General features: G+C 39.1%; 1 protein-coding gene across 2 annotated transcripts; it reads left to right on the top strand.

Moving 5' to 3' along the window:
- The first annotated feature begins 1,044 nt into the window (after positions 1-1,044).
- On the top strand, positions 1,045-16,881 carry LOC103044744 (KN motif and ankyrin repeat domain-containing protein 2). Of its 2 annotated transcripts, none has more exons than XM_022677813.2 (10): positions 1,045-1,168; positions 7,756-7,835; positions 7,915-9,519; positions 10,965-11,049; positions 11,181-11,498; positions 11,654-11,741; positions 12,684-12,903; positions 13,502-13,644; positions 14,629-14,829; positions 16,387-16,881. In XM_022677813.2, exons 2-10 carry the CDS (start codon positions 7,820-7,822, stop codon positions 16,495-16,497), a joined length of 2,787 nt encoding a protein of 928 aa, XP_022533534.2. In that variant the 5' UTR covers positions 1,045-1,168; positions 7,756-7,819; the 3' UTR covers positions 16,498-16,881. The 2 variants fall into 2 exon arrangements, with proteins under 2 accessions (XP_022533534.2, XP_022533535.2); XM_022677814.2 differs by lacking the exon at positions 1,045-1,168 and adding an exon at positions 1,205-1,325.
- The last annotated feature ends 190 nt before the right edge of the window (positions 16,882-17,071 follow it).

Genomic DNA, 17,071 nt, shown 5'->3' with positions numbered 1-17,071 from the left:
AAGGAGGAAAATAATTGAGTGTGCAGAAAAAACAGATTATTATTTTATTAACTACAAATTATCCTGCATGATTAGCGAAGTTAAACATGATAATGACAATGAATGGAGACACAAGTAAGCAGTCATAATATTCTGATGCCTTGAGAGGAGAGTTTAACAGATACAGCTCTGGAAAAAAAAATAAGAGGCCACTTAAAATTTTTTATGAAAAGAGTTTATTTGATCTTTTGTCTTTTATCAAATTGAAAACCTCTGGAATATAATCAAGAGGAAGATGGATGATCACAAACCATCAAACCACCAAACTGAACTGCTTAAATTTTTGCACCAGGAGTAAAGCAGCATAAAGTTATCCAAAAGCAGTGTGTAAGACTGGTGGAGGAGAACATGATGCCAAGATGCATGAAAAAAACTGTGATTAAAAACCAATCAGGGTTATTCCACCAAATGTTGATTCCTGAACTCCTAAAACTTTATGAATATGAACTTGTTTTCTTTGCGTTATTTTGAATCTGAAAGAGAAGTCTGTGAGAATATTTTTATTTGGAATTTGGGAGAAATGTTGTCTGTAGTTTATAGAATAAAATAACAATGTTCATTTTACTCAAACATAAACCTATAAATAGCAAAATCAGAGAAACCTCTCGCCCCCATCTTTGGTATTTCCTGTTACGGTGTATAGGGAATCCTGCTGTGGTGTATTGAATTACACTCTTTCACACGAGTGTGTGCACACATGTGTGTGTGTGTGTGTGTGTGGTGTATGGAAGTGTAACTATAGTATCTGCGGGGCTCTTTGACCACCCTGTCAGCTGAGGGACCTCCAAAAGCTTTGCTGTGACCCCCCTCCCAACACATGGGGCTTGTTTTGAGAAATGCCTCTCCGGCCCTCCGGCACGAGACGGCCCTCCCACTCGATTCCTATTGGACCAGCAGCTACGGTTCTGCTCCTCCCTCCTGCTCTGATTGGCTGGGGTGGGCTGTGAGGGGCGAGAGAGGGCCCACGGCCGGCCTCCCTACTGTCAACCCACAATAACACTGCTTATGTTTTCAAAGAATTTTAATTCACGTCTGAAGCTCTTTCCCTCACGCTCGCTGAGATTCAGAGGTCCAGAGTCGGCCGGGGGAGGCAGGAGAAGGTCGATGCATGGTGGTGCTGCTGCTGGAGGTAATGGATAGTGATAGTGATAGTGATAATGATAGTGATAATGATAATAGTGATGATGTCTTGTTGGATTTTTTGGTTTTAGACTAGTTAAACTAAAGTAAACTGGATTAAAAAGTTTCTGCATGAAGATTCTGCAAACACTGAGCATCACATCAAGGTAGGCATTGGTTTCTATTCATGAAAAGAGGTCATTGTTCTCCACAGACAATGGAAAGATCCGCTCCAGGACAAGACAGGATGATGTCCAACGTAAATAACCTAATGTCATTTCAAGTCGTGGACTCGTGAGATGTTTATCTGGTCTTTTTTCAAGCTTTTCGAGCTCTCCTCTCTCTGTGGTTCACGATTACGATTACACGTGCCTGCACACATGTAACTGCTGTGTGTGTGTGTGTGTGTGTGTAAGTGTGTGTGTAAGTGTGTGTGTGTGTGTGTGTGTGTAAGTGTGTGTAAGTGTGTGTGCCCATAGTGCTCTTGGCAAGGAGCCTGGAAGATCTGCGTGGTCCAAGTCCTGTGGACATGGAAAAATGAGAAGGGAAGACATTGGAAAAGAATAAAAGAGAGAGAGAGAGAGAGAGAGAGAAAGTTAGGGGATAAAAGGAAAAGAAAAAAGCAGATCTAAACAAATGATGACTGTGTACAAGAATGAAAAAGAAAGAGCAAAGGGAAAAAAGTGCAAAATGTGCACTAAAAAGTTGAAACCAAGTGTAGAAACCAAATCCAGGGACTTCTCACTAGACGCCACTGGACAATATAGTAGAAAAATGGGACTACCTCAGATCCAGAGTGGTCAGAAAGAGAGACAGCAGGACCTGCCACACACTCAGGCCCCAGACTGGAGGCCTCCAGAGGATGTGAAAGTAGTTGTCAAAGTTTCTATGGTCTAAATCAGTTGATAAGTTTGTTTATTTGGAGCGTTTCTCCCTCTGCCTGGTTTGTTTCCACACAGGCACAAAAACCTAAACGAAACGCAACAACATTTGATCCCTAAACAGTAAAAAGCATGATTATAACATTAAAAGTGTTCAAAATCATGTTAAATTTGTAAAAAAAAAAAAAAGCTTTTACTTTGCCTCAATGGCTGCCTCTAGCACTACTGTTTTTTTCCAGTGTTTTTAGCAGTGGGCGGCACCAAGTTACTGTTTGATCAAGAGGAAGAAGGATGATCACAAACCATCAAACCACCAAACTGAACTGCTTGAATTTTTGCACCAGGAGTAAAGCAGCATAAAGTTATCCAAAAGCAGTGTGTAAGATTGGTGGAGGAGGCCATGCCAAGATGCCAGGGTTATGGGACTACCCCAGGTCCAGAGTGGTCAGAAAGAGAGACAGCAGGACCTGCCACACCCTCAGGGCTCAGACTTGAGGCCTCCAGAGGTCAGGGAGGGGCAGCTCCAGGCTCTGGCCTCCGTCCTGAACTCGAACTCCAAATAGAGGAGCAGGAATGAAGTCCTGTGCCGAGGAAACCACACCACTAACGGGGCCAAACAGGAAGACCGAAACGACTCTCTGACTCTTTTAGTGTAGTGCTCCATTGTGTAGAGTGTAGTGCAGGAGAGTATGAGTCTGAAAGAGCCTCAAAAGGGGCTCAAAAGAGGCTCAAAAGAGCCTTAAAAGAGCCTCAAATAGGCCTCAAAAGACCCTCAAAAGACCCATAAAAAAGCATCAAAGAGCCTTAAAAAAAGCCTCAAAGGAGCCTCAAGAGTACCTCAAAAGAGCTGCAAAAGAGCCTCAAAATAGCCTTAAAAGTGCATCAAAAGAGCCTTAAAAGAGCCTCAAATAAGCCTTAAAAGAGCCTCAAAAGAGCCTTAAAGTAGCTGCAAAAGAGCCCCAAAAGAGCCCCAATAGAGCCTCAAAAGAGCATTAAAAGAGCCTCATAAGAGCTGCAGAAAAACCTCAAGGCCCAAAAAGTGCCTTAAAAAAGCCTTAAAAAGGCTTAAAGAGCCTTAAAAGAGCCACAAAAGAGCCTCAAAAGAGACTCACAAGAGCCTCAAAAGAGACTCACAAGAGCCTCAAAAGAGCCTTAGAAGAGCCTCAAAAAAGCCTTAAAAGAGTCTCAAATAAGCCTCAAAAGAGCCTTAAAAGTGACTCAAAAAAGCCTCAAAACAGCCTTAAGCATGAAAAGAAAAGACACTACTCCCTATATTGTGATATCTCAACAGAGAAGACCAAAAACATTATCATAATCGTCATTTCGAAGCTCATCCTCAGTCTCTAGTTGTAGAGATTCAGCCGTACGAGCTCGCCTCAGCACATCATGCGGTGACATTTCTCTGAATCACTGTGGGCAGATTCGGCTAAAGCATATATTCCCCTTTCGGCGCCGTGTTACAGCAGCGCCAGGCCCAAATTTCTCTCCGCAGAGTAAAACGCTCTTCGCTCTTCTCAAGTTTCCATAGCGCGCATTAACCCCCACCTCCCGCACGCCCACCCTCCTACACCAACACAGAAAAATGTCCATTCTCCCTCTCTCTTTCTCTCTCATACAGAGCAGTGGTTTAAAAAAGGAACTAGCAGTTTTTAAGTTGTCATGGGTTCAAATCCAATTTGCGGTCTGAGCAGGAATGCAACGGAAAGAAATGTGTTTAATGAGAGCAGAAAGTTCCAGCAAAAAATAGCACCTCAAATTAGGACTGCGAGAGAAGACTGAAGACGTTTTTATAAAATCATCCAACAAAAGTGGAGATTGTCTCAGATAAACACTCTCCCGAAGCCTGTTTCAGGCTCAACCATTTAACAATGTTGGTGTTACCCGACTATCAAACTCAGGTGAAGGTTTTAATATGTATTATATGTTTTTATATGATTTCTATATGAAGTTTTTATGTGTATAATATGTTTTTATATGATTTCTATATAAGGTTTTTATATGGTTTAACAAACAGATCACTTGTGTAGCCGTCTAGCCGTGATTGCGACACCCCTCCGTTTGGAGAGTGGGTGAATTTGTGGGGTAGGTTTAAGTAGTAGGGGGCAAGGGGTGGAATGGCCCTTGAGCCTTAGTTGTTATACAATGTTTTATCCATCAGCCATAACATTAAAACCACCTGTCTAAGCTTGTGCAGGTCCCAGAACAGCTCTGAGCCACTAAAGCACAGAACCTACAAGACCTCTGAAGCTGTCCTATGTTACATCATTTAAGACGTCCTGCTGTTAGTTGTGTGAAGATGCCTCTTCCGACACATGTGACTCGGTTCTGATACATCAGCTCACAGACGCAGCCTTGTGCTGATCCACATCACCCTAGGATTCTATCTACTGTACCCACCCAGAAGGAGCAAGGCCAATTGTGCTTTCTCAGGGCTTTGGCAGCTGATGGCAAGCTGCATGACCGGGATTCGAACTCCTGATCATAGTGGCAGCGCTTTAGACTGCTGGACCACTCGGAGCCAATCTGTTAAGTGTCTTAGATTCTTATATTAGTCCAATTTTCAACTTAATCCACTTAATCAACTTAAAGAACTGACTTCTCACTTGCTGCCTAATTTATACTGTTGATCTCACTCCTTGACGGCTGCCATTGGAACCGGATAATTAATGTTTTTCACTTTTATTGATCACTTTCAGTGGTTCAATTGAGCCTGTCATGCTGGTAAGGTAAGATTGTGTGATAGGAGGAGTCCAGCTGGTGGGTGGGAAGAGTGAATGATTAAATGATTAAATTATTAAATTAGGGAGAAACTGAAAAGAGGAAAAAGAAATAATAAATAATTCATTAAATACAAAAAAATATATAAAAAAGACCTCCAGCTCAGAACAAAAAAAGAACTAGAAAGCAAGTCTGCAAACATGAAAATCTGTCAAAACTAATGCTTAAAAATTGATGTTAAGAAATGTTGCATAATTGATAGTTGGGAGCAGATGGTTTAATTCAAGTCAGATTTCCTAGAGGAATGCCAGAGTCAGCTCAATGAGTTTAGAGTTTTCACTGAAGGGCTTTTGTCTTAAATATGGAAGCACTTGTGCAAAAATTGGCAAAATAGTTAAGTATATATTTATAGATATGTATAAATGTATATATGCACTATTTATTATTATTTTAAGCTTGCGTAGGACTCGTTCCTCTCAGACGAACAGTAATAAGAAGTTAATTACAGCTTTTTTCCGTTTCCTGTCTTAACCACAGCTAATCTGTAAGAATTTTCGCTGCCGTTACTTTTCTGCTGTTGTTTTCACTCTGCTTGCACTTTTCCAGCCAAATAAGTGGAGATGTTCTCATTAGTGGAGGTGGAAACTCTGAGAGTTCCTCAAATCAGAGACCCTGCCAACTTCTTGGATGCTCGTGCTTGTTTAGTGCCAGCCCATTATTTGTATATTTGTGACCGCAGGCGAGAGTGCAAGTGCACCATATGCAGCTCTGCAGGGCACAGAACACTGTCTGAATGTGAAACAGGAGATTTTTGTGTTTTATACAGCTCTGGGAAAAAGTGAGAGAGCACTTTATGTTAGAACACATTATGTTTTTTTTTATTTTACCAAATTGAAAACCTAATCAAATATAATCAAGAGGAAGATGGATGATCACAAACCATCAAACCACCAAACTGAACTGCTTGAATTTTTTGCACCAGGAGTAAAGCAGCATAAAGTTATCCAAAAGCAGTGTGTAAGACTGGTGGAGGAGAAAATTAAAAAATGATTAAAAACCAACCAGGGTTATTCCACCAAATATTGATTTCTGAACTCTTAAAACTTTATGAATATGAACGTTTTGCTTTCTTTGCAATTATTTGAGGTCTGAAAGCTCTGCGTCTTTTTTTTGTTTTGTTATTTCAGCCATTTCTCATTTTGACAATATTTGTATTTGTATTTTATAGAAATGTTGTCTGTAGTTTATATAATAAAACAACAAAGTTCATTTTACTCAAACATAAACCTATAAATAGCAAAATCAGAAAAACTGAGGTGGACTCTTAATTGTTTTATTATACAGGACCAATTGGTACTTTTGGCAGTGTGGGCAGTGTGCCAAGTCCTGCTGGAAAATGAAATCTCTGACCCAAACTCTAACCTTAACATTTTAGAATTGGGTATTGGGTTAGGTTATGGTTATGGTTAGGTTTAGGGTTAGATTTTAGGGTTGATTAATGGTTAAGGTTAGGGTTGGGTTCTATATTGAATCGTATACATTAAACATAGGGTTAAGTTGCATTTAATAGACATTCAGTTGAATGTAAGATGATTGACAGTTGAGCATCAATTAGGGGCATAAAATGGACCATCCAAGTAAAGTGTTATCAATAATCTATACAGTTTAGATAGGGAACCCCTTGAGATGTTGCGTTTTAAGTTAAGTTAAGGTCCCTCTGTCCATTTTGTCACTTTAGCTTTTTTTTGTTTGACTTTTGATCATTCGCCAGGTGTAAAAAAGCCACCTCTCATCCTACATAAAAGAAAAAAAAGAAGAAGAAGAAGAAGAGCCCGTATTTCCGGCAGTGTGAGCTGTTCTCCCTGATCTTATCTGCAGAGCTGGACGTAGCTCGGCTCAGGGGAGATATGAGGATTACACAGGAGGAGATTCTGGATAAGATTGGATTCAGTCAGAGCAGCGTGGAGAAGTGTTGTAGGAGTGCGGCGTGCATGCCGGCGAGTCCGTGTGAGGGAGTGGAAGTGTTTGGTCTCAGCTGTTTGTGTGTTTACTGCATAGCTCACATTGTTTGGGCTGTGGCTGCCTTTGTGGTGCCTCCTCAGTGCCGCGTGGTCAGAGAGACAGAGAGAGACAGAGCGACAGCGTCGAGGTGGGGGGAGACAGTCTGAGGAGAAAGCTCTTCAAAGTCTTTCCTACTTTTGCTCAGAAAAGTTTAAATACAACTAAAGTGGAACACTCGTGAAAATCTGTGCAACCAATTAGTAAAAATAAGTTTTTAAATTTACTTTTAAAAAAAGTTTCGCAACTTTTTGCATTTGCTTTTTTTTTTAAGTAAATTTAATTTCAGATAAATTTAAGTAACTTCAACTCAGTTTCAATACTTAAATGTTACACAGAGTAAATAAGAGAACTGAACTTCAGTCAATCCTTTCTTTTATTTAGTAAACTTTACTTCATTTCTGCATACAATATTACCTAATTACAATTACTTAATTTATACAATATGACTCAAATAATTTATGATACGTATTAATATATTATAATTCCTGAAATTTAGTTTTAGTTTAGTTAAAACACACATTCAAATATTTGCATAATCTCAAAGATTTATTTTGTAAACAGACCAACTCTCACTGTCTCAACACATGAATGATATGTAATATGTATTAAACTAAAAAGAATGTATTACATGCCATTCATGTGTTGAGACAGTGTAATATGTGTGTTTTAACTTAAAATATTTAAAGGAATATTAAGAATTATAATATATTATGTATCATCATTTTTTGAGTAATATTGTATAAATTTAATTAGGTAATTACCTAATATTTAATTAGGTAGTATTGTCTTGAAACCAAGTTAAAGTTACTAAAATTGATCTGAAATTAAACTTACTTAAAAAAAAGCAAATGCAGAAAGTTGTGAAACATTTCTTCAGTGTATTTCTGAACCTTAAAATCAATAGAATTTAATTAAACTAACTTTGTTTTATTCTCAGGTGTTGAACGAGGAACGTCGCGAAGAATAAAGTTAATAAAACCAATGACTGAACCCTATAAACAATGGATGCACAAAAAGGTATTGATCTAAAGGTATGCCATTGTTTTTTCTTGCTCTTTTTTGCTCTAATTCTTTTTAACTTGTTTTTTTACCTCAGTAAATGGTGTGGCTCCAAAAGAGAATGGTCATGGAAGTCGTGGAAGACCACCCTGCTATTCTGTTGAGACTCCATACGGATTTCATTTGGATTTGGACTTTCTTAAGTACGTTGACGACATTGAAAAGGGCAACACCATCAGGAGAGTGCCAATCCAGCGTAGACAACGTGGGCGAACAACTGGTTCCCTATCCAGAAATCTCAGCCTACCTGGGTATGGGTGCAGCAGGCCCTCCCAGTGGAACTCTACTGGTATTTTATTTCCCAGACCTAGACTCGCAGACTCGCAGCAAAGTTACGGAAATACAGCGTTTCAGTCTTCCGATGGTGGTTCAACTGCTTTAGTCAGGCAGGTAGAGCCTTCCTACAGTTCCTTCACAGCCGCAGAAATGGACGCCACCATTCAGGCCTTCGACGAGCAGCCCTTAGGACTTCACGTAAGGCCGAATTTACTTCGTGCCTCGAGTTTACCACTCACAGTGTTACTGAGGAAACGTTCAGAATCCATCGAAGACCCAACCAGCCCCAACGGTTCGAGGGATTACCTCACGCAAGAAAACGGATCTTCCGAGGACGTCTTCCACAGCCCGGAGAGAAAGACGGCAGGGGCGAACGGGACTCTTCAACGGCTCACTGCAGCCTTACAGCGAACGGCAGAGCTGGAGGAGGAGATCAGGGTTATACCAGAGCTCAAAGCCCAAATATGCATCCTGCAAGAGGAGCGGGAAATGCTCTTGTACAAATTCCAAACCCAAATTTCACCAAGTACCAAAGAACCAGTGGACTTTTCTAGCGGTTCGCCACAGAGCTCAAGCCATTTCACCAGTTCAGCCGTGGTTTCAAAGACCGCGGAGATTCAAAACAAAGCAAACGACGACTGGATGAATCGAGAGTACGATCAACTGGAAGAGAACGTCAAGGCTTCTTCCGAGCAAGTGGACGCAATTGTGATTCCCTTTACCACAGGAACAGGTAGAAATCTGCAAGGAACTAAAACTTCCAGAGATAACAAAGATCTTTCAGATCACGGAGACAGATCTAAGTCTCTCACGGAGACTCTGCAGAGGAAAGTTGTCACGCTGGAGCAGAAACTCCATGAACTCGAGTCCGACCTGGACAAGACGAGAGATCAGCTGAAGCAGCAGGTGCTGGAGAGCCGAATAAAAGACGAGAGAATCAAGGAGCTGAACAAAAACGTTGAACGCAATAGTGCTGAAAACGTCTGGGTCAGAGCTGAAGGAACTGAAGAGCATTCACCTGAGAACAAAACGTCAGAGCACGCAAAAGTACGGAAACCTGAAGCTTCCGTTCAGGTTCAGCTGCAGGAATCAGGTCAGTGTGGTTTAGAAGAAGGACTCAAACCCCATCATGCGTCAAAAGCACCTGCAAAATCTCACGCAGAGATGGAGCATCACGTGAAAAGAGTGAAAGAGCTCCTGCATGAACAATGGGAATGCCTCTGCAGGAAAGAGTCGTCTGGAAGGGTCTTGTCTTCTGAACACCTGCCTCCTCGTGTCTGCTCCATCCAAGAACAGCTGGTCACTTTAGTGAGCCTACTGTCGCTTTATGTGTCTCCTGCTGGAGAGCTGCAAGCGCAACAACCAGGTAAACATCTCATTTACAGTATGAAGAAGTGGATATGCCTTCTGATTAATGTATTTCATTTCATTTATTTCATCTATTACACAAAAAGAAGTATTGCCAATGGACCAGGGCTCTATGAATGAATGAAGGTGCTCCAGCCAATACTTTGGTGTTTTAATTTATAAAGTTGAGGATTATAGGATTATGAGTTGGAGTGGTGATCAACCAATATGCTGACCTTTCTAATGCTGAATACACTGAATGCAATCAAATCCTTGCGGCAAAAAACCCTTAAATGACCAAAAAAAAAAAAAGTTTCTCCAACAAAAGTAGGAAAAACACCTTTTAATGCCCTTGATTTAGAAAGAAACAAGAAATAAACAAGCAGGTGCCTCAATACATTTGTCCATTTAGTGTTTGAACACCTGTTTACACTCATCAACAAAAATATTCAAATTCAGCCAGAAATAAGTGAGTACTGTAGGAATAGCGCATATCGGAGAATGCATTGAGGAAAGGTAGAGCCACTGGTTGGTTGCAGGACCTTCTTAACATAAAGTTAAGGGCTGTTAACACACACACATGCCTCCACACACAGATTTGTTGGATTTCTCCAGCAAGACAAAAGCAGTATGACAAAGGGTCATCTTCAGTGATGAGTCCTCCTTTTGTCTCTACAACTCTAAGACTGCTGAGACGTTAGGCATGTTGCTCTACGCATGAATTACACATTAATTACACATGCAGTACACATTAATTACACACAATATCTGAGTATGTAGCTCAAAAATTAAGAATTTGTTTGCATCATCAGATAAATACAAACCTTTAAGTATACCTACCTATTTGTTTGTGCAAATTAACTCTTCATAATATCAGCCTAATTATTGGTGATACAGTGGCTTAGTGGTTAGCACGTTTGCCTCCCAGCACTGGGGTCTTGGGTTCAAGTCCGGGGTTTCCTCCGGGGACTCTGGTTTCCACCCACAGTGAAAATCAGGTAAACTGGATACTACAAATTGGCCAGAAAAAAATGAATGCATGTATGTAAATTTGTGTGGATTGGCAGTCTGTCCTTGGTAAATGTTTTAGCGCTGTGGACTGTGGTTTCCGGTTGAGAGTATGCTGTGCGCTATTGGCTGCCGCTTCTCACTGGTGTGGATGAGTGCTGAGTACAAATGGTTGCGTGTAAAAATGTGAAAATTGTAAAGCATCCTTTCTAGGGTTTCTAGAAAGGCGCTATATAAGTTGAACTACAGTCAATCATAATTTTATAATTGGTATCCTTTATCTTCTTTCTGATAAAGTGCATTCTGACACTTCACTCTGGGTGCAACTATTTTGTTAATAATGAGCCTAATTTTACAAATGAAAACCAATCAAAGAATTTAATGCTAAGCTTCTTGATTTTCTATATCTGAATATCTGAATATGTGAATATATTTCTATTTCTATGTTCATCTCAGCACAAACGTCCAAGCTGGAGGACCCGATATCTGTGTTACATAAGTCCAGGGTGGAAAGTCCCATGCAAGTTGATGCAAGAGAGAGGTAACAAGTGTGAAACTGCGCTACACTTCCAGACATAAGAGTTTGTTTGGGTTATATAATGTTTAGTCATGTTTAGTGAGCTCATCTGAGAAATCTGAGAGACTCCCTTAAGCTTTGCTTGATCTTGGCAGGTCTGGTGATGGAAGTGATGCAGTGGAGTATAGCACACAACCAGCGGAGCTTCCTGAAGAGGAGTCTGACCTTAAGACGTTCCCACCTGATCAGATAATAGAGAGTATAGTGTTTATTAAAGAACAGAAAACCAGAGAAGAAGATCCTACAGAAGAGACGACTCGAGAAGAAGAAGAAGAAGAAGAAGCCATGAAGCAGGAACCAAGGCAAACATGTGAAGCTGAATGTCCAGATGATCCACCAGTGAAAGATGAGAGCGAGCAGGTCGAAACATGTTCAGGAGTTGAGACACAGGAGCTTTCAGAGGACGGAAGAGGGTGAGATCAAAAATCAAACTAAAATTTTTCACTTTCACAATGTTCTCGGAGTTGCTGCATCATCGTTAATCTATAATATTACATTACATTTGGCAGACGCTTTTGTCCAAAGCGACTTACAATAGATAATATTATATTTTATCTGTTGTTTTCAGGGAGACAGAGATCAACAAAGACTTCACGGCTGCGTGTTACTTCCTAGAAAACCACATGAACGAAGTGTCTGACCCAAACGATGACATGGTAATTCAGACACCTACACAATGGCCCTTATTCAAATTACCGTAAATTCTAGGCAAGCTGCACCCACTAATTTTAACAGCTCTGGAAAACAATAAGAGACCACTTAAAAATGATGAGTTTGCAAATTAAAAACCTCTGGAATGTAATCAAGAGGAAGATGGATGATCACAAACCATCAAACCACCAAACTGAACTGCTTGAATTTTTGCACCAGGAGTAAAGCAGCATAAAGTTATCCAAAAGCAGTGTGTAAGACTGGTGGAGGAGGAGAACATGATGCCAAGATGCATGACAAAAAAACTGTGATTAAAAACCAACCAGGGTTATTCCACCAAATATTGATTATTTCTGAACTCTTAAAACTTTATGAATATGAACATTTTTTCTTTGCATTGATTGAGGCCTGAAAGCTCTGTACCTTTATTGTTACTTTTCCCTTTTTCTCTAAATGACAATATTTTAATCTGGATTTTGGGAGAAATGTCTCTAAATGTAGTTTCGAATACTGGTCATGCAGCTTTCTATCAGCAGCCAGAGCCCTGAGAGAGCACAATTGGCTGGTCTTGCTCTCTCTGGGTGGGTACAGTACAGTAGATGGTGCTCTTTCTTTCCCCTCATCACTCCTAGGGTGATGTGGTTCAGCACAAGGCTGCGTCTGTGAGCTGCTGTATCAGAACCGAGTCGCTGCGCTTTCCTCCAAGCGTGCTGTGATGCTACTCAGCAATGCTGCAGCATCAGCAGCAGCTTAAAAAGAGGCGGAGTCTGACTTCACATGTTTCGGATGAGGCGTGTGCTAGTCTTCACCCTCCTTGAATAGCCTAGCTAAATTGGGGGGAAAAGCTGAGAGAAAATAAGAAATAAATCTTTAAAAATGTAAAATATTACCTCCACCCTCTTTATTACTACTGAAATGATTGTTTCTTATTGCTGGTGTGTTTCCAGAGGCAGGCTCTCACCGTGGTGTTCCAGCAGTGGTTCCACATCTCTGCTGAGGAAGACTCTTGTGCAGACACCGTTTCCCTGTATGTAAATGAGGTGTCCAAATACACTCCTGCAGTCCTTCCATTCCTGGTCAACATGGTGGATGACAATGGGAACACAGCCCTGCATTACAGCGTGTCCCACTCTAACTTCAGGATCGCCAAGATTCTGTTAGACACAGGTGAGTAAAACTGAAATTTTACTATTAATATTCAATAACCGTACTAAATACACGATACAGCCAAAAGTATTGGGACATCTGCTCATTCATTGATGAAAAGAGTTTATTATTTTTGGACATTTTAAAATTGCTTCTAAACTTGTTTTTTATGCATCCACATCCATGCGTTGTTCTCTCAGAGGTAGTTGTGGAGTCTCTTATGCTGATTTATGGCCGAAGCGCAGACAGCAAAAACACGAGCAAAGGCCAAAACTAAAAATACACATTCACCGCTCTTTTATCTGTTGCACAACTGGAGCTGTTTAAGTAGTTAAAGGCTCTGTGCAGTTACTGACCTTTGGTGGAATAGTCCTGGTTGGTTTTTAATCACATGCATCTTGGCATCATGTTCTCCTCCACCAGTCTTACACACTGCTTTTGGATAACTTTATGCTGCTTTACTCCTGGTGCAAAAATTCAAGCAGTTCAGTTTAATTATATTCCAGAGGTTTTTAATTTGGTAAAATCAAAGAAACTCATCATTTTTAAGTGTCCTCTTAATTTTTTCAGAGCTGTATATATTTAAATATTGCATATATCTGTTCTTCCTATATTTCAGGTGTGTGTGAGGTGGATAAGAGGAATAAGATCGGATACACAGCCATGATGCTGGCCTGTCTCGTACCTGTGGATTCTCCAGTGGAGATGAAGGCAGTTCAACAGCTGATGAAGCTTTCTGATGTTAATACTCGAGCGGGCCAGGTGAGAAATACAGCTCTGTAAGCATTTATAATATATATATACATACATATATATACTATTATACCACCAGAGAGGATCATTCTCAGGAGAATATATGAGAATCTCAGAGATCTATGGTCCTGTGAGGTCCTGAGTACTGAAGAACAGAGTGAAAGGATGAGAATAATAAAGGATACAGTGAAACAAATACAGAAATACAGTCTGTATAATTATACAGCTACAGATGCACCTGTATGATCAGTGGTAGCTCATAAATAGACAATGAGTGTAGAAATGAAATAAAGCAAAATGAAAGGAGGTGGTCATATGATTCAAAGATTCAAGGATTTACTTACTATTGTCATTCACATGAAGTATGGTATATATGGTAATTATTATAAATAAAGAATAGAATAAATAATAAAGATAAATAGACATAATATACAGCTCTGGAAAAAAAAATAAGAGAGAGCACTTCAGTTTCTGAATAAGTTTCTCTGATTTTGCTATTTATAGGTTTATGTTTGAGTAAAATGAACATTGTTGTTTTATTCTATAAACTACAGACAACATTTCTCCCAAATTACAAATAAAAATATTCTCATTTAGAGCATTTATTTACAGAAAAAGAAAAATGGCTGAAAAAAACTTTAAAAAGTTCAGAAATCAATATTTGGTGGAATAACCCTGGTTGGTTTTAAATCACAGTTTTTTTTTCATACATCTTGGCATCATGTTCTCCTCCACCAGTCTTACACACTGCTTTTGGATAACGTTATGCTGCTTTACTCCTGGTGCAAAAATAATTCAAGCAGTTCAGTTTGGTGGTTTGATGGTTTGTGATCATCCATCTTCCTCTTGATTATATTCATATTTTTAATATATATATATAATATATATTTAATATATAATATGTAATTGTAATGTTATAAAATTGACAGATTAGATCATTGCATGTTATTTGATCACTTTCTCTCACTTTCTTGGTGATGTCTCCGGGGTCAGGTGGGTCAGACGGCTCTTCACCTGGCGGTCAGGCACGGCCGGGTCTCCACAGTGCAGCTGCTTCTGGCACAGGGGGCTAATATTAACGCTCAGGACCGGGCGGGCACCACCGCCCTGATCAGCGCCTGCGACCGCGGGCACGCCGACATCGTCCGGATCCTGCTGGAGGACCCCGACTGTGACGTCAACCTCACAGATAAGGCCAGTCCTCTTCTCATAAATAATAATCATCAAATATCATAAAAAAATACCTGCTGGGATTATTATTATTATATAATCCACTTATACATGTATAAATATCATTGCTGTCCAATAAAAAAACAAGTATCTTTTAACACAAAAACTTTACAGGAGAGAGAAAAAAACTTCTAAACTTTTAATGGAAGTCAGTATAAAAAAAATTTATTTCAGGTCATTTTGAAGTATTTCTATTGGTTCGCTTTATATTTAGAAGTGTACACTTCACAGTACAACTACTTTGCCTAGGCCTTAAATTCTCTTTAATTTGCCATTTTTGTCCAAAATAGCAGGATTTCTACAGATTTCCCAGAATAGACGGGTCATTATCAGAATAGTGTTCATTTTAGTCCTAAAAATGTTAAATCATATAAGAATTCAGACTCCACAAAATTCATATTTTTCAGCTTTTTCACTTTTTATTTCCTGTGCTAATTATTCACGATGAATGATGACACATTTAAAGTTCCTAAAATGATTAGAACACTTTACAATAAAATTATTAATTGCATTAATTAACAATATTTACAACAGAATATTAATTTATATATATATATATATGAGACAATATTAATCATTACAACATTTTTTACTAATGTATTCATAATCATTAGGTGTAAAAACTTTCTGTAAAGGAAGTTTTTAGAGCTTCAAACGTCTAAATCCATTCAATCCAAAACGGGTCAGATTTCAGCTCTCAGTGTTGAGTTTTGTCACATTTCCTCCCTCTGGTGGACACAGTTGTATTGGTACCACTTTAACATAAGACTACCTTTATAAAGGGTTTATAAATGGTTCACAATTAGTTTATTAATGGTTACTAATTAGGTTGTAAATGCCTTAAAAATCATTAATAATCAGTTATAACACATACGTAGAAAAGGCAACAATGACCTGTTGTTTGCCAAATAGTGAACCCACAGCCATCTGTATTGTTGCTCTTCCTACGTATGTGTTATAACTGATTATTAATGATTTTTATATAAAGCAGTATGTATCTATTGTTCCTGTTTCATGAATCTACTGGACTTTTAATAAATCTACTAGTAATTTATAAAATACCATTTGTATGAATCTACTGGTCCTCTTTTAAATCTACTTGTCCTTTTTTATAAATCCTCTGGTCCTTTTTTATAAATTTAGTGGTTCTTTTTTTATAAATCCTCTGGTCCTTTTTTTATAAATTTAGTGGTCCTTTTTTTTATAAATGTGGCTTTTTTTAAAATACATTTAGTGGCCTGTTTTATAAATCTAGTTTTTTTTTCTGAAAATTAACTTATTCCTTGATAAAATGTTTTTAATAAATCTACATGATAAACACCCTGTAAATATGTTCATGTTCTGTCTATAAGAGTAATAAATAAGTAAACACTAAGAAACATCTGTTATTTAATATAAGTACATAAATAGTTTATGATGTTAATAATTGGATAGTAGTTTAAAAAAAGTTCAAATGAAGATTATTGTTATTATTATTAATAAATGTGCATGGGTAATAATGTTCTTCATGTTTGTGTGCAGGGAGGACGCAGTGCTCTCTCATTGGCCACACAGGCGTCTCACACAGAAATAGCCGACCTGCTGAGGGCCCGAGCCGGAACCCGAGGGCCCGACAGGTGCAAGATGTCCTGAGGAGAGCGTTCAGTCCGTCCTGGAGATCTGATCATCACATTTACATTAATGTATTTCTCTCTGCATGCAGAAACCCTCACTGATAACAGCTACAGTCTGAGCTTCAGCAGGTCCGGGGTCAGTTATTATAGTTATTATTGTTTATTGTTATAATTACAGGCTTTATTACAGTAATATCTGTGTTATAGAAGCTATCAGACGCCTCTTTCTGCAGACTCAGGCTGATGAAAAGCAGCACTATAATAATAACATGTAATCACATTCTGAGTCTGGAACCGAGTTCTAATGTGCTTCTGAATCAATAAGCCGGAGCTAAATTTAATCTCTTTTATGCATTATGATAATGAAGCTCATTTTGCACAATACAGGAAGTCCTTCCTCTGCTCTGTGTTGATTTGTGTTTCATTCTCGTTTAGCTCTGAAAAGCTTCCACTTATGTAATTACAGCATCCAGAGCTCAACTCACTGCAGATCCAGCAGGAATAGAATTACAGAAACAGCAGAGCATCCCTGAGGACCCACTGACCCACATCAACACACACACACACACACGAGGAAAACAAACCTTTCAAAC

The sequence above is a fragment of the Astyanax mexicanus genome, chromosome 8 (assembly GCF_023375975.1).
Source record: "Astyanax mexicanus isolate ESR-SI-001 chromosome 8, AstMex3_surface, whole genome shotgun sequence".
NCBI classification, from domain to species: domain Eukaryota; kingdom Metazoa; phylum Chordata; class Actinopteri; order Characiformes; family Acestrorhamphidae; genus Astyanax; species Astyanax mexicanus.
Note: the sequence above shows the minus strand (reverse complement) of the source record. Positions and strands in the feature narration are given on the sequence as shown.

Bases quoted from the DNA above. Each gene is read 5' to 3' on its own strand.
- LOC103044744 (XM_022677813.2), top strand. The intron at 11,050-11,180 runs GTAACAAGTGTG...TGATCTTGGCAG, and splicing joins CAAGTTGATGCAAGAGAGAG to GTCTGGTGATGGAAGTGATG. The intron at 13,645-14,628 runs GTGAGAAATACA...CTCCGGGGTCAG, and splicing joins TTAATACTCGAGCGGGCCAG to GTGGGTCAGACGGCTCTTCA.